Source organism: Phycodurus eques, chromosome 4 (genome assembly GCF_024500275.1).
Source record: "Phycodurus eques isolate BA_2022a chromosome 4, UOR_Pequ_1.1, whole genome shotgun sequence".
Taxonomy (NCBI): domain Eukaryota; kingdom Metazoa; phylum Chordata; class Actinopteri; order Syngnathiformes; family Syngnathidae; genus Phycodurus; species Phycodurus eques.
The window spans coordinates 32,704,117-32,728,806 of NC_084528.1; the positions used below are offsets into that span (position 1 = coordinate 32,704,117).

The 24,690-nt window shown below is 45.6% G+C and overlaps 2 protein-coding genes across 8 annotated transcripts in view; both read left to right on the forward strand.

Moving 5' to 3' along the window:
- The window catches only part of heatr5a (HEAT repeat containing 5a), a 37,501-nt gene extending 34,187 nt beyond the window's left edge, over positions 1–3,314 (forward strand). For 3 of the 4 annotated variants that reach the window (XM_061675380.1, XM_061675381.1, XM_061675382.1), the window contains one exon: positions 743–3,313. In XM_061675380.1, coding sequence (XP_061531364.1) covers positions 743–905 — 163 coding nt within the window. In that variant the 3' untranslated portion in view covers positions 906–3,313. Of the gene's footprint in view, positions 1–742 lie in introns of all 4 variants that reach the window. The other variant, XM_061675379.1, reaches the window with a different exon arrangement.
- Positions 3,315–7,796: 4,482 nt separating this feature from the next.
- Positions 7,797–24,690, forward strand: part of hectd1 (HECT domain containing 1) — a 49,550-nt gene continuing 32,656 nt past the window's right edge. For 2 of the 4 annotated variants that reach the window (XM_061675385.1, XM_061675388.1), the window contains exons 1-10: positions 7,797–8,037; positions 12,326–12,464; positions 15,762–15,913; positions 15,985–16,219; positions 17,726–17,953; positions 18,944–19,225; positions 19,660–19,930; positions 21,059–21,135; positions 21,204–21,302; positions 21,380–21,494. In XM_061675385.1, the coding sequence (XP_061531369.1) occupies positions 15,774–15,913; positions 15,985–16,219; positions 17,726–17,953; positions 18,944–19,225; positions 19,660–19,930; positions 21,059–21,135; positions 21,204–21,302; positions 21,380–21,494 (1,447 nt within the window). In that variant the 5' untranslated portion in view covers positions 7,797–8,037; positions 12,326–12,464; positions 15,762–15,773. Of the gene's footprint in view, positions 8,038–12,325; positions 12,465–15,703; positions 15,914–15,984; positions 16,220–17,725; positions 17,954–18,943; positions 19,226–19,659; positions 19,931–21,058; positions 21,136–21,203; positions 21,303–21,379; positions 21,495–24,690 lie in introns of all 4 variants that reach the window. The other 2 variants (XM_061675386.1, XM_061675387.1) reach the window with 2 other exon arrangements.

Sequence of the window (24,690 nt, forward strand, 5' to 3'; positions counted from 1 at the left end):
TACTGAATTTAAGGGGCGTGGCTTCAAGCATGATGTCACGAGGTGGACTCAATCCGTCTGAGCGTGCGGGTGCGAGTTGTGGCCTACGGCAGCTCCTTCGAGTGTTTTGTATTTGAGTTTAATACAAGCCAAACGATAATAAGCTATTTCAAAATATTCTCTCTCATTGGCTCAATACGTGCAATTTGATTCAACGTTGCTTTTAGAAAAAGTGTATGACATCATTCGAATCAAGTTTTGCTTTTTGTTTTTCTTTTGCCTTCTGAGATTCAATTTAGGCATTTTTCCCTGACGACAAACAAGCTTTAAAATCCTTTTTGTCTTGCGTCATCTTCCACAGAAATAATCTTTCTTCACAGAAAAAAATGTGGACGTGGACTTGATTGAACAGAACTCATTGACGGCGCTGGATGTTCGTGTTGCTCAACTTGAATCAAAGCGTCTGCTGCCACCGACGAATATATTCGTCACCTACGTTTTTTTCAACGGGTGGGCGGGGAAGAGGGTCGCGTCGTGAAGTTCATCAGGTTTTGAAACACACGCCACTAGGCGGCGCCATTTGGTCACACAGCTTTTGAGCAGAAGATCCAGATTTGGCAGTGAATCTCAGCTTGTCGCTCGCCCAAATCGCTCACGTGTGAACACTGACTGCGCTTTTGTTTACGAGCTCGTCTGTATTAGATTTTAGGCATTTTGTTAGCGTAAGCTAAAAAGCTCCAATTTCCTGCTTTTCTTCCATCAGGTCTCTGATGTCGACGTCCCCTGACCTCAAGTCCCGCCTGGAAGCCGCCCTCAAGGCAAGCCAGGAGAGCGCTAGCCACGCTAAAACTAACGCAGCCGCTAACTCGCCCGGCGGCGCGGTCAAGTCGTCGCCCACCATCACGCTCAAAACCAACTTCCTGTGAGGTCGGCGAGGAGGCTGATTGGTGGGCCGCCTCCTGCGACGTGTTCACGCTCCCTTGTACAATACACTACTTGCCCTGTCCAACAGGAAGTTACGCAACTCGGCTTTCGCAGTAAGACCACGCCAACTTCCTGTCAGGAGCCGTTGATGGTGTTTTCTTGGAATTGCTGTGTTCGGGGTTATTCCTCCCATCTTTTTGTCGGGGGCTTCAACATGTTCGAAAACTAGCCGCGTGGATGCTGGTGTACATTTCTTGATTTTGGGGCTCCCCAACACTGCGTCCCCAAACTCACTCAGTAGCGCCCCCTGGAAGGTTAGACAACAAATTGCCCCGGCAGCAGTTTCAACAGTTGACACGAAATGATGTGGACATGTCTGTCATGCAAGTTGCAACAGGAAGTCAGCCATTTTGCTTTGAAGCAGCCATTATGGGTGAATTTGATTATTGAGTCCCCTGGGAACTTCGAGGGGGGGAGAAAAGCCCCCAGGACTGGTTTCGTGGCGGCGGTGCGAAGTTTGCCATACGTCTATCATCGCAGGACGCATGGAAAAAGTCTCAAGGACCCATGCCCGAAATGAAACGACAAGTCGAAGCAGCCGTTTTGGACAAATTCCTACTTGGGAAAATAAAGCGAGGGAATGAACACGTGAGGAAGTAATCCTGTCGCGTTTGGGTCCCCCCTCTGAGCACTTCTTCAACTTCCTCGACGTCGCGTGCACAAGCTGCATTTGCAGTGGTGGGAAAAAGGCTTCTCAAATTCATACTTTTTGGCAGTTTCCCCACTTTATTAAGATCATCGAAGATAACTCAAACATCAAGTTCTATTTCCAAATGGTGATCTTTGAGTGCAGTACATTCAAATCAACTGTTTTTCCCCAGAACATTTGTAGTGTCCTTGTCCTCAAATAGGCGTCCCGTTCAAATTCTGTGTCCCGTCCTGCTATTTTCCTCATTTAGTCTTTTCAAGTTCGTATCATAAATACTCTGATCAAAAAGTTGATTGTGTGTATGATTGATGTCACGTGGCTTCTTCAGCGAAAGAAATAATCCACTCAAAATTCATGTCGGCATTTCAGAGCTTACTAGTAGCGTTGCCAGTCGTGTTTGAGGGAAAACAAACACAAAAGAAAGTCACAATTCCTTGCTTGAGTAGTGTGGGGAGAATTGTGAGTCTTGCACCACTTGATGCGTGGCCATGGCGACGGGTGTGGTCAAGAGCCAAACGGAGTTTGGTGATTTGTGGTTTTCATTTGCCACGTACAAAAACACACCATAAATTGCTCAAATACACAGCGAGGAATAAATATGTAGTTAAGAGGCATTGACAGTTGATAAAATTCATAAAATTAGCATTGGAAGCGACGGAAAATAAATCTTCACCTCACATCTTAAAACATTTGAAAATAACGTTGACACGCATACACAAAACCACACTGCAATGCAAAGCAACAGCAATATTATTTAACGTAGTAAAACAAAACCATATCAAAAACATGAACAGTTTTTATAGGTGAGAAAATACGTTTGATTTCAAGTTTTTTTTTTTTTTTTAAAGCTGTAAATGTATCGTGGTGAAGAAGGATTCTCGATTGAGCGGTCGATCTCCGTTCCTCCCCTCGCCAAAGAACAAGATGGCGGACACGAGCGGCCCAAATGAGTTTCCTCCACAGGCTCTCCCTTCGAGAGAGGGCGAGAAGCTCGGTCGTCCGGGAGGGGCTCGGAGTCGAGCCGCTGCTCCTCCGCGTCGAGAGGAGCCAGATGAGGCGGCCTCCCCGCTGAGGTGTTCCGGGCACGTCCCGCCGGGAGGAGACCCCTGGGGACGACCCGGGACACGGTGGAGAGACTGTGCCCCTCGGGATCCTCCCGGAAGAGCTGGATGAAGTGGCTGGGGAGAGGGAAGTCTGGGCGTCCCCGCTAAAGCGACTTCCACCGCGACCCGAAGAAAATGGATGGATGGATGGATGGCTCTGTCTTCACATGGACTACTGTTAAAAAAAAAAAAAAAAAAGTACTGAGTCTGAAATATGTACGAGGGCACAAAAGTAAACACTTTTTATTATTATTATTATTACGATAAATTCTATTCAATACCAGAGGTGGGTAGTACCACCCGTTTTCTTTTAGGGGAATTGTACATGTCAGAATAGTTTTAATGCAGCCTACCTTTTACTTTTACTTGGCTATTTCTGTTAAGAAGGAACTGAGCGACATTCTGCTTCCTACTTTTGTTGTTTCATTACTAATCATTGTGCTGTTTCATGGATGTTAACAAAAAGGAAGTTAAATTCTGGTGATAGAATTCCATTGAAGCATCCAGACACACAAACTTTGCATTGTAAACATTAATAAAATGGCTAAAACTTAAGATCTTGTATTTGTTTAAGACATGGCAGTGATGGTGATTTATTTGTTTTCTTCCCAGAACCGGTTATTGTGGGACACTCGAAGGATTTTGGCATGTTTTAAAACAAATATTTTCTATTGTTTAGGATTAAAAAAAAAAAAAAAAAAACTCCAGCGTATTGCAAATCTGAAAAGCTGTTTCATAAACATTGTAAAGAATCGGTTTAATGTCGAAGAAGAATTTGATCCGATTTTTGGCGCCCCCTACAGTCCATGGTGTCCTCAGCATCCGCCTGTCTTGCCAAATGAGATTCAAATCCCCAATTTGAGCAAGCACACTGGTATTTTTTTATTGATAGCATCACAGAAGCTCTGTTACTAAAGCTAGAAAACTTGCCGCCATTTTCTTTGGCTAGTTTGAAGTCACCTTCTGCAGCCGGGGATCGGATCGCCGAGATCCCCGCCTTCGGCCGCCGCCCGGCTCGCACTGCGCCCGACCCCTATGGCCCCTCCCGCAGGTGGTGAGCCCACGGGAAGGGGGACCCACGTTACCCTTTCGGGCCGTGCCCTGCCGGGCCCCACGGGCGCGGGCCCGGCCGCCAGGCCGCCAGGCGCTGCTTGCTGCGGGACTTCAACGCTCACGTGGGCAAGGACAGCGAGACCTGCAAGGGCGTGACCGGGAGGAACGGCCCCGCCGGTCAGAACCCGAGCAGTGTTCTGTTATTGGACTTCCGTGCTCACCGCGGATTTTCCATAATGACGTACACCGTGTTCGAGCATAAGGGTGCCCACACGTGCACTTGGCACCTGGACGCCCTCGGTCGCAGTTCGACGATCGACTTTGCGGTCGTGTCATCGGACTTGCGGCCGCGTGTCTCGGACACTCGGGCGAAGGGAGGGGCGGAGCTGTCAACCGATCACCACCTGGTGGTGAGTCGGATCCGACGGTGGGGGAAGATGCCGGTCCGACGTGGCGGGCCCAAACGTATCGTGAGCCTCTGCTGGGAACGTCTGGCGGAATTCCCCTGTCAGAAGGAGTTTCGACTCCCGCCTCCGACAGAACTTTGCTCACGTTCCGGGGGAGGCGGGGGGCATCGAGTCCGAGCGGACGGTGTTCCGCTCTTCCATTGCCGAGCCGGCCGACCGTAACTGTGGTCGGTGCCTGTCGCGGCGGCAATCCCCGAACCCGTCGGTGAAGAAGGGGTCCTATCGGGCCTTTTTGGCCTGTGGGACTCCCGAGGCAGCCGATGGCTACCGGCCGGCCAAGCGGAATGCAGCTTTGGTGGTCGCTGAAGCAAAAACTCGAGCGTGGGAGGAGTTCGGCGAGGCCATGGAGAAAGACTTCCTGACGGCTTCGAGGAAATTCTGGTTCACCATCCGGCGTCTCAGGAGGGGGAACCAATGCACCATCAACACTGCGTATAGTGGGGAGGGGGCGCCGCTGACCTCGACTCGGGACGTTGTGAGCCGGTGGGGAGAATACTTCCAAGACCTCCTCAATTCCACCGACACGCCTTCCCGTGAGGGAGCAGAGTCTGGGTTCTCTGTGGCGGGCTCTCCTATCACTGGGGATGGGGTCACCGAGGTGGTTCAAAAGCTCCTCGGTGGCAGGGCCCCGGGGGTGGACGAGATTCGCCCTGAGTTCCTCAAGGCTCTGGATGTTGTGGGGCCGTCCCGGTTGACACGCCTCTGCAACATCGCGTGGACATCGGGCACAGTGCCTCTGGATCGGCAGACTGGGGCGGTGGTCCCCCTTTTTAAGAAGGGGGACCGGAGGGTGTGTTCCAAGTACAGGGGGGATCACACTCCTCAGCCTCCCTGGTAAGGTCTATTCAGGGGTGCCGGAGAGGAGGGTCGGCCGGGAAGTCGAATCCCAGATCCAGGAGGAGCAGTGTGGTTTTCGTCCTGGCCGTGGAACAGCGGACAAGCTCTTCACCCTCGGCAGGGTCCTGGAGGGTGCGCGGGAGTTCGCCCGAGCGGTCTACATGTGTTTTGTGGACTTGGAGAAGGCGTTCGACCTTGTCCCTCGGGGAGTCCTGTGGAGGGTGCTTCGGGAGTACGGGGTACCGAACCCCCTGATACGGGCCGTTCGGTCCCTGTACGACCGGAGTCGGAGTTCGGTCCGCATTGCCGGCAGTAAGTCGGACTCGTTTCCGGTGAGGGTTGGACTCCGCCAAGGCTGCCCTTTGTCGCCGATTCTGTTTTAATAACTTTTACGGACAGAATTTCAAGGCGCAGCCGAGGTGTAGAGGGGGTCCGGTTGGGTGGCCTCAGCATTGCGTCTCTGCTTTTTGCGGACGATGTGGTTCTGTTGGCTTCATCAAGCCGTGACCGCCAACTCTCACTGGAGCTGTTCTCAGCCGAGTGTGTAGCGGCAACGTCCCGGGAACGCCTCGGGATACCCCGGAAGAGCTGGATGAAGTGGCTGGGGAGACGGAAGTCTGGGCGTCCCCCGCGACCCGACCTCGGATAAGCGGAAGAAAATTGATGGATGGATGCTTCGAAGTCATTCGGGCGATGCAATTGCTGAGTTGGACGCGGAAAATGAGAAGGCTCGAGAGGACGCCATTGAAAAATCTGAACGATTCTCTCACCCAGTCAGAAACATCCGAGCATTTTCTACCCAAGAGTCAAAGTTCCGGTCACGCGTTTCCTATTGATTTCCACCGATTTCTGGACACATAAAATGGGCGCATTTCTCAAATCCTTCATCCTTATCCGATTCTTACAAATTAAGGCTCGTTTCATTTGTGCAACACTCCTCTATTTAATGATATCGTCTATTTTCATATAAGGATATTTTGAAAATTTTAGATGCATACCTACTGACATAAAAGGACTTAGGCAAATTTTAATATCCATCCATTTTATGAACCACTTATTTTATTTTTATTTTTTGCACCAGAGAGAAATAAAGTGGGAAAAGGCACAAGAGAGAGAGGAATTATAAAAAAAAATTTTAGTGTTTTTGTGTGGTTTTGTCTGATCACTTCAACTTTTTTTCTCTGCTGACATCACGTCCAAGGCTGCATTCAAGTACTGTCGGAGAATTGACCTCTTGAATAGACACCCATAGATCTGTAAAACAACACAAGGCAAAGCACGCATGCTCAAACCTAGTCTGAATTTCACAATAATCACACCGCTTCAAGGTATGTTTTTAACAATGATTATGAATCTAAACCGGTCCACGCTTCCTCCCAAATTTGCGAACATATTGCTAAAAGTTGACTTGCCGGCAGGGGCGTCACTAGGTTTTCTGGATTGGGGCGGGGGGGCTTAGCCCGCAGGAGTTGCACAGGATTTGAGTGAAACATTTCACAAAAGGCTAACAAAGATTTAGAAATTGCTTTGTAATGTTTTTGGACCGATTTTAAAGCAATACGATACTGGGTACGAGTTCAAAGTCAGTCTATTTTTGGATACAGTAAGTGTGTTTACAGCATGAACTACAAAAAAAAAAAGGCTAAAATATGTACACACTGTTCCAGTGTATGCAAAAAAGGTCACTGTTTTGTCACTAAGTCAGCCGACAGAAAATGAGCGAGAATCATTTCTCTTCGATGAGTTAACGATGTCATGAAAATCGAATGAACGGCTCCTTGAAGGCTTCCTGCTTTTAAGCGCGGCAAATCGCTCTCACGTGCCGCAGCGAGTCTTTTGCCGTTGGCATTCGTGGACCCCCTTCAATTTTCCCCCTTCAAGATACATTGAATCATAATTCATAACTGATCAATATAGAGGCTGAGGACATGACTTTGGCTCCCAGACACTTTTGAAGTCGCACAGATGACATTTGGAGTGCATATGTAACTAAAAAAAATATGACTCAATGACTTTTAAATGAAATGATAAGGTAATATTAAAGTTGTCTTGAAAATACTTGAGGCAGGTGAATTTGCCTTGTATTCATCTCTTGGCGCTCCACTTTCTCATCAAGACTCTCCTCAATCAAGTCTTATATGATGCACCTTGACTGAAACGTTTCCTATTTCATATTCACATTGAGTTCCATATGATTCCTCAACGGCATCACCATTTTTTGTACTTTATTCTGCGGAATCCTGTAGACTCGCATTCCCATTTCCAGGACATGTTGCTCCCTTGTTCCTCTCGGCACTCAACCATCCTAATTCCTACAGTTCAATATGGGTGGAGGAGTGATTATTATTATGATGATGATTATTATTATCACCCACTGACGGCAACTATAAGAAAATGAGGTCAGCCCGGGGGGCAATCCCGAGAAGGTTTATCCCCGTTTATTCAAGATTTGTTTTGGGTAAAAAAAAAATTAAAAAAAAAAAGTAAAACAACAACAACCACCAAATCATTTTAGGGGGCTTAAGAACGACGCAACTGCTTACCGTCACACACATTGTCCCGTTGGATAAATATCAAGATTAGGTATTAAAATGCGCTTATTCAAATAATCGAGTCGTTAAAGACACATCGATAGTCGATGATGTTCAGTGTGTTTATTATTTCCGAGCGGAGAGGCGGTACGTGAACGTCACACGGCCAGTGTGCTCCACTCCATTTCCTCCCCGGTGTGTGTGTTTGTGTGTGCGAGTACTACTTGTGTGTAGTTGTACACTGTTATCCAGTCGGTCCCCTCTGACCTCTTTGGACCCGTTCGCTGGAAATGGACGCGACCCCCAACTGTCCGTGATAGTTTAGGTTCCCCGCGCACGGACCGACAAACCTACGACCCACCGCCCCGCGCGCGCACACACACACACACACACACACACGCACACACGCCAACGCCGTCAAGAAATGAGCCACGGTGAGTGTTCATCGGGGACCGAGCCGGATCCTGTCTCCTATCCCGCTTTGCGTCGCGGCCTTTCGGCTCTCTTGGAACTCGAGGCCCGAGGCTTGTTCCGGAGGCCGCGGGTGTTTTCGTCGTCTTCGTGGGGGTGACCGCTTCCACGCTGCCAAATGTCGCGGTCACAGTCGGTGTTGTCGGCAGGTCTGGTAAAACCCAACCGTGCCTTTTAAACACTAATGTGCTGAATCTACGTCGTAGTGTTCAAAAGTGTTAAGTCAGCTTACTGCTGGATAAGCTAGCGTAGTGCTAGCCGCGAGCTAACCAGCTAACAGAAGGCTTTTACACCCAGCCCTCCAATGTCCTAAGAGAAAATATTGTTCCATTGTCCTCGTCGGCTGTTTAAAGTGTTTTCACGTACTTTCGTTAAGTGGTGTAATATAACCGATTTTGACCTCATGTTGTTTGTTTGTTTTAGTTAGCGGCCTAGCAGGCTGAGATGCTAACTTGCTAAAGCTAAACGCCTGCTGAAGCTTGTTTGGAACAAATATAAACATCACGATCTCGCTCAGAGGAACACGGGAAGGTGGGGGATGGGGGGTGGTGGTCGGGGCACACATCATGAAAATCTGCCGGCATAACTACACCAGTTTCTGGGGCTGCGTGCTTCCTATGGAATACTTAATCTCATCCAATTGACAAGATCAGGCCACTTGAACAAGTTCTGGAGCTTCCTGGAAGGGTTTTTTTTGGTTCTGGATGATTAGACTTTGGGATTTCTGGTTCTTCGCCACACGTCCTGGCTGATTTCATGGTTGGGTATAGAGGTTCAGTTATCATTTTGATAGTCGTGGAGAGCAGAGATTGTCAGCTGGTGGCTTGCTGACATTAGGGCTGGGAATTGTTAACAAACTCACGATTCGACTCGATTTTGATTCCTTGGGTTGCGGTTCAATATGGTTTCTCTGGTGTTGCAATTTGACTCGATATTGATTTCAATGTTCCGATATCGAGACAGTAACACGTAATAATACACAGGTAACGAAGAGTAAATTTTGAATTATTTTTGATGCCAGGTAACAAAATGTCGTTTGTCTCATCACATTTTTAAGCAATAAAACAGAAAATAAAAATGTGCACATAACCTATTTGTATACATGGAGTACAAAATACAAAAATATTGCAGTTGTGTATAAAGACTGACTCGGTAAAGTGCATGTAAACTTCAATTGTTTATTTCATCTTAGAAATTGTAATAAAATGTACAATAACTTATTTGTTCATATGAATACAAAAATAAATGTGATGACAGCTCTGTAATGAGAATGTAAAATGCATGTATACTTAAACAATCTTTCTTGACTAAATGGGGTTCTTATTTGCGGGGTATTTAAGTAATACCGAATGAAGTAGCATGTTTGCAGCATCGTGAGACAAGCCAATAGCGCTATTTTCTTCGTCAAAGCCCGTTAGTTCATTTATTGCGTCTGTCAATATTGCTCCCTCGCTGTGTGGCTTCTGTGGAGGCGGCTCGAGTCTGGAGAACATTTGACACGAAGAAGTTATAGTTGCGTACGTAGGGGTCAGTTGGTCTTTCTTTCGACTTTCATGACTCCAAAACCGCCATCTTACCTCAGTGTACAGTTCCGGGACGGGAATGTGTTTTTGTGTCGGAATTGCGTATCACGGTTGGAGTGTCTTTTGTCCGTTTCTGTGTTCCGGATTTACAGAGGAATCCAAAATGAGCTCAAAATTCAGATTTCAAAGTAGAAGTCGCTGGCTTCATGCTGGAGTAGCCATCAGAATCGTCCATCCATCCATCCATTTTCTGAGCCGCTTCTCCTCACGCGGGTCGCGGGCGTGCCGGAGCCTATCCCAGCTGTCATCGGGCAGGAGGCGGGGTACGCCCTGAACTGGTTGCCAGCCCATCGCAGGGCACATAGGAACAAACAACCATTTGCACTTACAGACATGCCTACGGGCAATTTAGAGTCTCCAATTCGTGCATGTTTTTGGGATGTGGGAGGAAACCGGAGTGCCCGGAGAAAACCCACGCAGGCACGGGGAGAACACTTTGCGTGTTCTCCCTCCACACAGGCGGGGACGGGGATTGAACCCGGTTCCTCAGAACTGTGAGGCTGACGCTCTAACCAGTCGTCCACCGTGCCGCCCCATCAGAATCGGAAACCCCTTTATTTGCCAAGTATGTGAAAAAAACTTGTCTCCAGTAGTCTCCTTTTTGTTTGGCTTCCAAGCATACAACGCGAACCGCACGCACAAGCCCCTCGCAGTGGTCAGGTCGCGAATCGATTCAGCAGATTTGCTGAGTTGACTCTAAATTGCCCGTCGGTGCAATTTAGAGTCAAAGTCAGGGTGTACCCCGCCTCCTGCCCGATAACAGCTGGGATAGGCTCCAGCATGCCCGCGACCCGCGTGAGGAGAAGCGGCTCAGAAAATGGATGGACGGATGGATATTGAATTGCGGGAAGAAATATTGTATTGCATCGCTGAATCGATAAAGAAAATTACAGGGGGTTTTTGGTCTATGACACTATAGCTGTACGACTTACAGATTTCCATTTGATTGCTTTTCTATTCATGGCTTTTCATACAAATACTGTATTAACTGTAATTCAGACTTAATTCAGACTGTGTTAGTGATAATAGCAAGTTAGTAACGTGACAAAATTTGCCCCAAATAATTGTCAGAATGCTGAGTCTGGTTGGAACCTGAGTCCAGCGCAGCAAGAATTTAGAAAATCGGATGATATGTTCCCTCAGGAAAAGGATTTATTTTTTTGTGTGTGTCGGTAAAAAAAATGCCTTTTTTGGGATTGTTTTTTTTTTTTGATAGCGCCTACTGGAAATCAGGTTTAAAAAAAAAAAAAAAAAAAAGGCCTTCAAATTAGAGGAAAGCAGCGTAACTTGATTGTCGCAACATATTTCCTTAACTCTCTTGTTTCGTCTGCTACTTGGGGGAACCCTTTCGCCTGTAGGCTGACATTCACAAATATCCACCAATCGCTTGTACGAGTGAGGGGGGGAAAAAACGCTCTGGAACTAGTGATGCACCGAAATGAAATTTCTTTACCGAAAACCAAAACCGAGGAACCTAAAGCCGAGACACCGAAAGAAATTATCGATCGACGTATCAAACTTTATTTGTAAGTGCTTTTCATACATAAATGCAACACAAAACGCGTTACATTAAAATAAACAAATAAATCAAATCTGCCAATTAATAATTATAAAACTATGCCACTTACAAGTAAAATTGCCTTTATGGTTATGACTGCAGAGCTGCCAACTCATCGAAATTCACTTCCAGAACAATGTCTGAATTTCCGTATTTTTAGAATTCTGTCAAGAAACTTACCACGGGACAGTTATTGCATGAGTATATGATGTAATAGGATGGAAATCAATTATCAAACACCACAGCGCCACCTTGCACTGCCCCTGATGATTTTAACATTATGAAAATACATTTGAAAGAGCAAATAGTTTCAAGGTTTTAATGGCGCTCGCTGTGTCTCAAGGTCCTAATATTTAGTTTGACTTATTTTTGCTATTTCTTTTGATTGAATCGCTGTAGAAACATTTGACAAGGGTAGAATCAGAATTATTTTTCATTTTCCTATGGAGTAAATATTGTACAGGTAAATCCGCAGGCTAGAGACTTAGGTCAGCAATAGTCGCCGTACGTCGCGCGATGACGCCATTTAGGACAAGTGGAGAAATGGCGCGTGGAATTACTTTTCAACAGGGCCGTCCTTTCCTACGTCAAAAGGAAGGACGCACCTTTTCATCTCTCCATCACCCCGTGACGGATTCCGACAAAGATTAAGGAACGCGGCGGAAAGCTTCAGACTTCCCAAAGAGGCCTGAAACTTTTTGTTCGGGAGGAGATAAGTTTAGCCTGGGTTGTTAGTGGAAATTACTGAGAGTCTTTGTCGCATGTCTGTTTTAAGCATCTGTAGGTGGTTTATTTTGAAGGGTAGTAATGTGAAATGTGTTTGAAATGATATTCAAGTGTTTTGGGATCATTGCGGTATAGTTTTGGTTTCAATGATTGAAATAGTATATTGTGTATATATATATTAAAATTTTTTTAGCGTCTGCCAGGGGGGAGGGGGCAGCAATAAGAGGATCTGTCTGGGCATCAGCTTGTAATCGGCCCTGAATCAACTAAGCCGCCGTCCAAAACTCCCAGCGTGCCCCGCTGCTGATTCGTGCGCAGATGTCCTCCGATTTCAAAGTCAAAGATGAAGCTTGAAATAATTCTGTTGTGTGTTTTTTACGACAGACGCGCACACTTGATGTCCCACAGTCCCGTGTGAGAGCGACGCCCCGCTTCTTACGTGCTTGGATGAATCCCAAACAGCGAGTCCACTGCGAGCACTGATTGGCCCAGAGCCGGACCACGTTACCCAACGGCCAACCAGGTCAGTGGTCACCTGACCTTTTTTTTTCTCCGAATACACATTTGTTTTTTTTCCCGAATTGTCAAATTATGAGTAAATTTGTTATAGATAATACAATTAAAGTGACCATAAATTGTTTTATTCAATTCAACTTAAAAAAAATAATAATGCAAGAAATACACTTTGTTTGTTGCATAAATTTAACCATTTTTTTCCCCCCTAAAGTTGGATTAAAAAAATAATAATAATAATTTAAATTCCTCATTAAATATATGACTGTTATTCTGGTTAATTAAAATGTTTTAGGGCTGGCCGATTATGGGAAAAGTTATGATCACAATTATTTTGATTATTGAAATCACGATTATTTGCTGATTTCGTAACTTATTTATTTAACCACCAAAACTCAACTTTAAATATAACTTAATAGAACAACCAGAAAATAAGTCAGTAACAAGTAAAATAAAAAAAGAAATAACAGAAAAAAAACAAGAAAAAAAACAATAAATACCAAATATATATAGCCATGGCTAAAAAGATTGGCACACCTGGGATGACTGTTTATCACATAAAGTATATTTGTTAAAAAAAATCCTTCTCTCAATATTCTGGCATTTAGCAAATGGAAATAATGTTAGGAATCCTAATTGACCTAAAACAGGTAAATTTTAGTCTGATTTCATGTCAGACAGTCAAAGGCATGACTGTATCTGCTGTTCCTGCTGTACGTGCCTTGGCCTTTTGGGGGCAGTGTGGTGGAACACATGCATGGAGCTGCATATTACACAGTAAGCTAAAAAAAAAGACAAGTCCCAATAAAAGTTTTTTCACAGATTAGATGCCTGTGTGTTTTGTTATATTGTCTGTCTGCCTGTGTTACTACGGTGTTTGTGTGTGAATATTTGTTATTTGAAGGTAAATCCCTCCTGTTATTTAATGCTTATGTTAACTAGCCCTTCAATAGGGTTTTCCATTGAACTTTCATGCGCAACCCACGCCGCTGCACATTAATTGTTTTTCTTCGATCATAACGTTTTTGGGATCGTTAGAAGTCAAAATCGAAAGCACGATTACATTTCGATTAATCGCCCAGCCCTAAAATGTTTATTTTTGTATTCATCTCATTAAAGCATGAAATAAAACTACTTTATAAATATTTTTTACGGATAAATATACATTTTACTATATCGTTAAATTAATTACAAAAATAAAATTAAAAAAATTTGCTTTTTAAAAAACAAAAAAAACAAACCATGTTGATAGTTGCATTAATTTGGCTGTTTTTCCGAAAATTGGTTAGCTCAAATATTTATCCATCCATTTTCCGAGCCGCTTCTCCTCACGCGGGCGTGCTGGAGCCTATCCCAGCTATCATCGGGCAGGAGGCGGGGTCCACCCTGAACTGGTTGCCAGCCAATCGCAGGGCACAGACAAACAACCATTCGCACTCACAGTCACACCTACGGGCAATTTAGAATCTCCAATTCATGCATGTTTTTGGGATGTGGGAGAAAACCGTAGTGCCCGGAGAAAAGCCACGCAGGCACGGGGAGAACATGCAAACTCCACACAGCCCGGGGCCGGGGATTGAACCCTGCATCTCAGAACTGTGAGGCTGACGCTCTAACCAGTCGCCTAACCAGTTTTCGACAGCCTTGACTGTCCGTTGCAGTCTGAGTTTGTCTTTTTTTGTGGCAGCACCAAACCAGACTGTGATGGATGAACACAGAACCGATTCGATGGCCGCTGTGTAGAACTGCCTCAGCAGCTCATGTGGCAGGTCGTGCTTCCTCAGAAGCCACAGGAAGTACATCCTCTGCTGGGCCTTTTTGAGGATGGAGTTGATGTTGGTCGCCCACTTCAGGTCCTTAGAGACTGTGATTCCCAGGACCTTGAAGGTCTCGACGGTTGACACAGGGCAGTTGGACGGCGTGAGTGGCAGCTGTGGCCAAGGATGTTTCCTGAAGTCCATGATCATCTCTACAGTCTTGAGCGTGTTTAGCGCCAGGTTGTGTCGGCCACGCCGGTCCACCTCCTGTCGATACGCAGACTCATCAGTCTTTGATGAGGCCGATGACTGTGGTGTCATCTGCAAACTTCGGGGGTTTGTCAGTCTGGTGCGTTGAGGTGCACTCGTTCGTGTAGCGAGAGAAGAGCAGTGGAAAGAGGACAGATCCTTGGGGCACCCCAGTGCTGGTGGTGCATGTGGATGAGGTGGTGTCCCCCAGCCTCACCTGCTGTGTCCTGCCTGTCAGGAAGCTGTAAATCCACCGGGAGACGGCAGGCGAGACGCTGAGCTGGAGGAGAGGAGTGGTGTGATTGTGGTCATCGGTGTTGCGGCTGGGCTGGGTGGGGTGGGGTGTGAATGTGTCCTTTTCAAATCTGCAGTAGAAGGTTACTCAAGTTGTCATCCTATTACGTTGTCAGTTGCCTTTGTTGTTCTCCGCTTGGGGGATAATCGCCTGTAGCTGGTTTGCAATTGTATTCCTCGCCAAACTGACGCAGAGTCATTAGCAACAAACTGGTTTTCCATCTTTTCTGCAAAATCTCCCTTTGTGTCCTTGATTTCCTTTGTCAGCTAGTTTCTGCCCCGATTGTACAGGGCTCCGTCTCCACTCTGATAGGCGCCTGGCCGAGTTGGCGGACTTCGGCAGCGAACCACAGCTTGTCGTTCTTGCTAGTACAAACGCGTCTTCACAGTAGCTGATGTAGGATGTAACGGTGTCCGTATATTCATGCAAGCTGCCAGTTGAAGTTTCAAAGACATTCCAATCTGTGCAGTCTCAAGCCCAAAGCCGCACGTGTACGGTACGAGTCCTTCAGCGTGGTGTTGCAGTGGTCTACAATGTTGTGGGACAGTCAATGTGCTGCTTGTAATTAGAGAGTTCGTTGTTGACAGAAACATGGACGACAATAGAGAGTGCGTTACCGAGGTGTCCACTCGGGTAGGTGCCATCTTTTTCTTTTTCCCCAGAAAAAAAGATTTGTTGCATTCATTTTGTCATGTTTCATAAAATTGGTTCGGTAAAATGTATTTTGTATTCATTTATCGCGTGAAATAATTTGCTAATTGTTTCTTGTAACTAATCACAATTTTACATATACATTTTACATGTTATAAAAAAATGGTAATTATGTATCATATGTAAATAATACAATTTAAAAAAGAATTGTTTTGGGGTGTGTGTGTGTGTGTGCGCGTGCACAGTGTGTGTGTTTATTTTCAAATGAATGAGCTTGTATCTGTGTCTGTTTTAAAGTCAGATGTGGCCCCAAAAACCCCAACGGTAACCGTGACCCGTGTCTTCGCCGTTTCAGCGGCGAGTCGTCATGGCGGACGTGGACCCCGACACCCTGCTGGAGTGGCTCCAGATGGGTCAGGGCGACGAGCGCGACATGCAGCTCATCGCCCTCGAACAGCTGTGCATGCTACTGCTCATGTCCGACAACGTGGATCGATGCTTTGAGACGTCAGTCGCATCCTACCTCACCAACCGCGTACGCAATCACGTGACTGACCGGTACGTGCTCTTTTGCTCAGGTGCCCCCCGCGGACCTTCCTCCCGGCGCTGTGCAAGATCTTCCTGGACGAGAGCGCCCCCGACAACGTCCTGGAGGTGACGGCTCGCGCCATCACCTACTACCTGGACGTGTCGGCCGAGTGCACGCGAAGGATCGTGGGCGTGGACGGCGCCATTAAAGCCCTGTGCAACCGCCTGGTGGTGGTCGAGCTCAACAACAGGACCAGCAGAGACCTGGCCGAGCAGTGTGTCAAGGTGGGGGGGCTTACATGTGTCGCGTGAAAGGCAAACACTTGTGGTCAAGGGCCACATTTGTCGCAAAAATGACACATACTGTAATAACATGGCCTCATTTGTAAATGTCCTAAGAGAATAGTTAAATGGGAGATATTTAGGTTCATTTTGATCAAATGTGTTGTCTTTTTTTAATTGTAACATTAACATTAGATTAGTGATAGACGACGTTACTACGGTCTGTTCGGGATACGCAGCCGTTGTAAGAGCAGTGAAATATTTAACGTGCGTTGCAGGCCACATTTCCCTTCTATTTGGAATAGAGTGGACCCCTTACATACTTGTGGTTCGGCACCACCATCCACCTCGTGGATTTCTGCTTTTGGCAGCCGGGCTCGGTCCGTATCCCCCGCAAATAGCGGAGGTCCACTGTATTGCGTTATTGTCACAGGCATGCGTCGCAAACATGACTTGGGGTGCAAGTAATTCAAGTGGTGTAAGCTGCTGCAGCATGGAAAGAGCCTCTCACTTCAAAAATGCCATTGGTGGTTTTATTGCATAATCATTCAGACTGTTAAACTGTTAGTTGCTTTGATTTGCACCCTTCTTTCTCTAAAAAAAAGACAAACAATTGGTTCTGTACATCCCTAAAAAGAAAATATTAGTGCCAAGATCACTTTTGTACATGGTTATGTTCATCCATTTTTTTTAAGAAGGTACTCGGGAATGCGATTGGGACAATTTGTTAATTCTCGACTTTACACCCATCTGATCGGTTTGATCGATATCAGCCAATAATTAGCATTTCATGCTGATCGGCCGATCGGCTTTCATGTCGTAGTTTGCCGATCCGATCAATGTCGTCATCGATCAGCTCCGCAAAAGACATTTACTCCGCGTCGCCGTCGTGTATGAATTCAAAAGCTATTTTATTTTTAGCCTTGTCAACGCGTCTTGTGACGTAGTACCGTAACCATCTGACGGCCAATAAAGTTTTTTTCAATCCTGTCAGTGAAAAAAAAACCAACGCTATTTTTGTGCTGTCTCAGACAAACAACACGTAAGTTATTTGGACTCTGTGCACAACTGAAATACATCATCTAAATGCTTCAACACAACATTGAAAATTTGATCGGGCATCTATAGAATGTACACGAGGAGGAGCATTTCGCGTTCAAGCAACGCAGCGAGGGGAAAGGAAAAGCCAAACGGACGCAGCACCCGTCCGTCCATATAGCCGGGAAAGCGAGAAAGTTAACAGTATTTGTTAAAGTAATTTAACTGCAATAAAGTATTTTAATTACAGTAAGCTACCACCCATTATTTCTGTCATGTTGTAATGTTGATTTGACCTAAATTTATGGCAGTGACCAATCCTTGAATGCCCCCTAGAGGTCATTGATATTTTAACTTGCAGTATATTGCATGTGGAGCCTCAAAACCTCAACAGTGGGGTTGGGTGATTGATGTTTTATTGATGAATTTGAGGTGATTTGCAATAGTAAACGGTATTTGTGTGGTCTTCAGGTTCTGGAGTTGATCTGCACCAGGGAGTCTGGCGCCGTGTTCGAGGCGGGCGGCCTGAACTGCGTGCTGAGCTTCATCCGGGACAGCGGGCACTTGGTGCACAAAGACACGCTGCACTCGGCCATGGCCGTGGTGTCGCGCCTCTGCAGCAAGATGGAGCCCCAGGACGCCTCGCTGGAGACGTGCGTCGAGTCTCTGTCAAGCCTCCTCAAGCACGAAGACCACCAGGTAACAGGACTCGCACTACCCCGCAATTTTATGCCGTTTCCGTCGTAATTTAAACCAGCTCCCAAGGGGCTTTACGAGAGGTGCAACAATTAATCGACACTTAGTTGAATATCAAATTAATCGATGATTTTCACATTCGATTAATCGGTTAAGTCTAATCAATATTGCTTTAACCTTTATGCCCTCCTCACATTTACTACTCTTTGGACATACTGTATGTGGCTTAAATACACTCACAAAAACAAACGATACCACTTATTTTTTTTAGACAGAGTACAAGTACTTACAAATGAGTAATCGCCGATACTTGATAATTTCATGACAACTTGCATTTGCGATCAAAATGTGTTTTATGTTAAGCAAATATTGCTCAAAAGTGACCGAAGTTTTACTCAAATATAATCCATTTTAGATCACAACTTGTCATTACTGACATTTTAATATCCAACTGCATGTTTTTCAGTCTTGCTGCACATTTCACTCAATTGAAGGCATTTCAGTTATGTGGTGTCTCGGTCTAGACACTAGGGGGCACTATGTAGGTAAAGAGAGTAGATAAGAGACAAAAGAACGTAGAAGAATTTAAAAACTGCTTTTTGTGAATACCACAAGTTAAAAAAATAATTTTGCATCCATATTGCTGAGCATAATTTGCAGTCGTGCAATATCAGTGTGTCTTATCATAGTCATAACGGAGAGAGTTAACACTTGAAATTGTATTTGAATTGAGTTTTTATGACCAAAAAAATAAAATCCTCAAAATTATTTACTGTTTGGTACTTTTGAGCATTGAAGGGACATATGTAAAAATATATGACGATTTAACAGCCATGTACAAAAAGGGGGGCTGCGGGGGGCCCCAAGGACGGACCGTATAATGTCTCTGACTAGATTTTTTTTCATCTCGTAAATCACATTGTGATTCCCTTCTGTGCGAAGTGTCGTATCAATCATCAATCTACTCAGTAAGGTTTCCGATTTGCTCGTCAGGTGTCGGACGGCGCCCTGCGCTGCTTCGCCTCGCTGGCCGACCGCTTCACCCGGCGCGGCGTGGACCCGGCCCCTTTGGCCAAACACGGTCTGACGGAGGAGCTGCTGTCGCGCATGGCGGCGGCGGGCGGCGCCGCGTCGGGCCCGTCCTCCGCCTGCAAGCCTGGCCGGGCGTCGGCAGGCGCCACCCCCTCCGCCCCTGACTCCAAGCTCAGCAACCAGGTGTCCACCATCGTCAGCCTGCTGTCGACGTTGTGCAGAGGCTCGCCGCTCGTCACGCACGTACGTCACACCGTGTCGTCAGCGCTCTTCTTACTCCAGTTTGAGGGGTTTAATTGACATTTTTGCTGGTTTGTCACAAGGGTTGGGCAACGTTTGAATTTGAGCGATTCCGGTCCCGATTCCGGTTCCAAACGATTCTCGATTCCCATTCTTTAAGGGGGCTGGGTCAAAAAAAGTTCGCATGGTTAAAATAAGGGTTGTCCAAATTATGAACATCCGTTTTCTAAGCAACCTGCAGCACAGACTAAAATGAACATTTGACCCGAGGTTCTTTCAAACCAGTGTCAATATCAAACCTGTGAACTTACGAGGGTTCGCTTGTCTTGAACCCCTCGTGTGCGAGGAACTTGACTTCTACTCTATTGAGGCAACTCATATTGCCAATCTGCGGGATATCAATGAATTTAATCAAAGTACCCGCCGTGCCCCTCCAGGACCTGCTGCGCTCGGCGTTACCCAACTCCATGGAGTGCGCCCTGGGCGGGGACGAGCGCTGCGTCCTGGACACCATGCGTCTGGTGGACCTGCTGCTGGTGCTCCTGTTCGAGGGCCGCAAGGCGCTGCCCAAGTCCACGGCGGGCTCTTCCAGCCGCATCCCCTGCCTGCGGCGCCTGGACAGCTCGGGAGAACGCTCCCATCGACAGCTCATCGACTGTATACGCAGCAAAGACACGGACGCGCTCATCGACGCCATTGACACGGGAGGTAAGCGCTCCGCAGCGCCTCAGTTATTCACCCAAAGTATCAACAGGCCTATGTTTGTCCTCTGTCTGTAATGCTGTAAGATGCCACAGGATGTTGCCTAATGGTGTCATAGTATGCAGAGGCACAAGGATGACGTAGTGAAGAGGTGACGGCGTTGTGTTGCACTGAACATGTGACTGGAGAAAATAAACTGACCCTTGTCGGGTCGCTCTAAAAGATGCAAAACTGCTTGGGGGAAAAAATATTGTAAATGAGACATCTTAAGTATCTGCTCAGCACAGGACACATTCATCGGAAAACCAAACCAAATGACCCACAAGTACATTATAAACAGGGAAGGTTTTGCATTATCCTGCAGAAGGGTTTGTTTCCCCAACCCTATTTAGTCTTTTTATAGGCTCTGTGAAAAGATTTTGTCAACCAAAGCGTGGCTTTAAAAGCCCTTGCACCTGGGACGCTATGATAGGAAAGTAGTAATTGGTATTTTTACAGGTTGTGAAGACAGATACCAGCATTCTCACACTTATGGTGCATTTTTTTTTTCTTCCCAAATCAAATTATCTGTTGGCCATTTATTTTTAAGAATAAGATGTTTGAAATGATATTGCTTTTTGTTATTTATTTTGGTATGTGCAGGTATATGTATTTTAAATTTAAAATGCACTTTAGATTAAGGGTTGAAAACAATATTGTAGTATTTTGGGATCATCGTTTAGGGTCTATTTCGGGTTTAATCTATTCTAGGCAATTATAATAATTTTGGAGGGGAGTTACAGTAATTGCAGATAGGGATGTACCAATACTATTATATATATATATATATATATATATATATATATATATATTTTTTTTTTTTTTTTTGACCGAGTACATGACCTTGCATCACAGATACTGAGTACCAATATTTGATGATGCCATTCGTCTTGCAATCGTAATGAAAATGTCGCAGAGCTTGACGGCAACCGCCACCGCAGCTCGTTGGGCCAAGTTTTGTGAATTTTGACGAGCCGTGATACCTTACAGTATTGGCACCGGCATTGGTAGAAGCACTACTTGAGGAGTGTTCACTATAATAGTACGGGCAGGCAAATGTTGTTGTGATTGACGTGATTTGAAAACTGTTCGCAGCCTTCGAGGTGAACTTCATGGACGACGTGGGTCAGACCCTCCTCAACTGGGCGTCGGCCTTCGGCACGCAGGAAATGGTAAAGGACGCCCAAACATCTTGAAAGTCTCGCCGGTTGTTGATCCCGCTCCTTTTTGCCCCCATCAGGTGGAGTTCTTGTGTGAGCGCGGCGCCGATGTCAACCGAGGACAGAGGTCCTCTTCGCTCCACTATGCCGCCTGTTTCGGGCGGCCGCAAGTCGCAAAGGTAATGCGCCCGCGCACGCCGGTGGAGGATGGCAGTCAACAGCCACTGGGCTAAATGTTGTTTGTGTGTGCGAGCAGACTCTGCTGCGTCACGGCGCCAATCCTGACCTGAGGGACGAGGACGGAAAGACCCCCCTGGACAAGGCCAGGGAGCGGGGACACAGCGAGGTGGTGGCCATACTGCAGTCTCCTGGTCAGTCTGATGTTTGTGTGTCACTATTCATTTTGACAGCAGTCATTGTTGTTTGTCGAAAATGGTTTTTAGTTTGAGTCATAAATGTTGTCCACTGAATATGGTGGAAAATGTTTGTATGCAGTAGTTTTCATAGGATTTGGTTTTCACTGATTTTCTTTGTCTCAATTTGCTGCTCGGTTTCTGTGCACAAAAAAAAAAAAAAAAAAAAAAATGCGCGAGTCAGCCAGTCAGTTCCTGGAATCCATGCACATTCATTCAAAGCATCTCTTAAATTCAGTTTGGCAACATCTGCGTAATACATCCTGTCAAAAGTTGGACCTTCAAAATAAAAGCTTGCAGTATAATAGTTTATTGGGCCATGTGGTGGCTTATTTTACAATCTCACTCAATGAACAAGCGCAAAATATTTGAGTGCAACTTCTTAATAGGCCACCATATGTCCAAATAAAGTGTGGTGAAACTATTTTAATGGCGTGCATTTATTTTGAAGGCCTTACGTTTAACACAATGTTACGCTGATGTCGCCTCAATTAGTCAGATTGTTGCCGAACTTATCGGGAGTGTAAATTTGCCTTGAGGTGTTAATAAAAACTCGTTTTGTGGTATACACCTTGCCGCTAGTTGAACCCATTTCACACAATACGACTGAAAGTTCCGAGTGCCGGGCATGCGATACAGAAGGTGAGAAACACTAAGAATTCAAGATAAATACAGAGCATAGGTATTAAAACTGAATAAGCCAGCCCGGCTGATCGTCGTGCCTACATGGCCGCCATGTTAGGAAGGTCGTCATTACCATGAAGGCAACGGCGCGCTACTCGTGTTTACATTTAGACAAACTAAAACAACAGATTTCATGTATTGTATCCATCTGGTACTGTCTGCCCAAACGTGGATATTTCAGCTCACCGTGCAGTAAATTGCAGATGTTTTGTTGTAGTTTTGCCTGTGCATACGAGACTTTACACTGATTTTATCGGGCTGATCGGTATCGGCCGATATTTAGCACTTTATGCTGACCGGTTTTGATGTCATAATTCGCTGAGATCGGCTCCGCAAAAGACATTTACTACGCGTCGCCATCATGCACAGTATATTTGACTCCAAAAGCTAGTTTATTTTTAGCTTTGTTGCGCGTCTTTTGACGTAGTACAGGAAGTCCTCGATTTACAAACGTGTTCCGTTCCCGCGCTGGCAACGTAACACGATTTTCCGCGGAAGTCGGATTTCACCGTCTGTCGAAATTTACGGCGAAATGCTTCTGTTACGGGTATTGTCCCACGTGATTGTGACAGCGAGCGCAGCGTGTGTGGGCGTGTGCGTCGATGTGTGAGTGAGACGGGACTGCGAAGGCGGAAGGAGTGCGCGCCGGTCTTGAGTGTATGTACAGTGGCGAGTGTAGTGACGGCGACCGGGGAAAAGTAGCGATTAGCGGAGGACCCGTTGACGTTGAATGTGCAGAGGAGCTAATAAAGCCGTTCGAGCAGCACATCGGGGCTTTGTGCCTTTATTGTTGCCGCCACCCAGCTCGGCTGTGCAATGAGAGAAGGGAGTTAACCCCTGCGTCTCCCGACCACGGTCACGTGACCGTAGTAGGAAAGGTTAACAGTTCGTATAAAGAAACTAAAATAAAAAAATAAGATGCTGTACTTACCATTACTGCTGAGAGTGTGAAAAAAAGGGCCGAAAAAGGCAAAGATACTCCTTCCGCACAAACACAGACAAGCACTATGCACTAGCGAAGCAGAAACACTATGGTGCTGGGACAAAATGGCGGACGAGGCACGGGAGTCGTAAAGTCGAAATGTCGTAGGTCGAGTGCGTCGTAACTCGAGCATTTCCTATATTGGAAATATCTGACGGCCAATAAAGTTATTAAAAAACAAAACAAATAAAAAACATGTACCCAGTGTGGAACAGACAACACGTCTGAGACAGACAACACGTAATGCCCAGATCAGACGACAAGACAAATTAGCTCTTTCACAATTGCACTGCCAGACTACTGCAATAAAATCTTGTATTCCGATACCACCGCATCCCGTTTTTTACGATCATCGGGCTTTATCTTGTCAACTCAAATGCGACCGGATACACTTGTTACGGTGGCGACGACAACAAAAGTGGACTGCGCCGACTTTGTATTATAAGGACAAAATGGGTAAAAACGTGTGTTGGTGGTCACCGGTGCTCAGGACAGGAGTGGAGGTTCGTTTTAGGCTTGCTTGAGGTATGTTCACGTACTTTGAATACGATACGGCTCGCAAGCAAGCAATAAAACATTATGTAGCCTAGCAAGCTAGTGGTACCTCTAACGGTTGGACGTAAACATGCCGTCGTTCTGTCAAATCATGCTCTAAAGTTTCGGTGTGGGTGAAGTAATTTAATTAAAAATAAAGTAATTTACGTACAGAAACTTTGCACCCATTATTTCTGTCATGTTGTAATGTTGGTTTGACCTGACTGATTAGAATACACGATCTGACTAGAGCAGTGATTTCCGACCTTTATAGCGCCAAGGAACATATTTTACAATTGAAAAATCTCACGGCACACCAACAAAAAAACTGACTAAATTGTAACTTGACTAAATTGTAACATGACGACCTATGTGATTTTGGCAGGACTTTTTAGCGCCTACGTCACAAAAAGTGGATCCTTTAATTACTGGATGTACTTCCTTCCATCTAAGAGAAGACCATTTATCATTTGTTCTGTCTGTCACTATGTCTCACTGGCATAAATACAGGAACAAAGATACATTATTTAGTGTAAATATAATTTTTGGAGCAATTAAGTACACAAGTATATACAGTAAATGAACAGGTCATTTAAATAGACATTGCTCCAGCTTGTGATCGGATCGGTGATCAGTTATCGTTTTTTTCAACTCGCTGATCGGTCCCGAAAATCCTGATCGTGTAACGCCTCTTACATACACACACCGCCACACACGGCAACATCAGAATTTGCATTTTATTTTGTAATTCTTTTTTATTTTATTGATTTTCATGCTGTGGATAAAAAAATCATAAGTTACTCACTATTTACTTGAGTAATTATTCCACTGTGTACTTTTTACTCAAGTAATTTTTTGGAGGACTACTTTTGACTTTGACTTGAGTCACATTTACTGTCAAGTAACAGTACTCTTCCTCGAGTCCAAGATTTGGCTACTCCACCCACCTCTGGA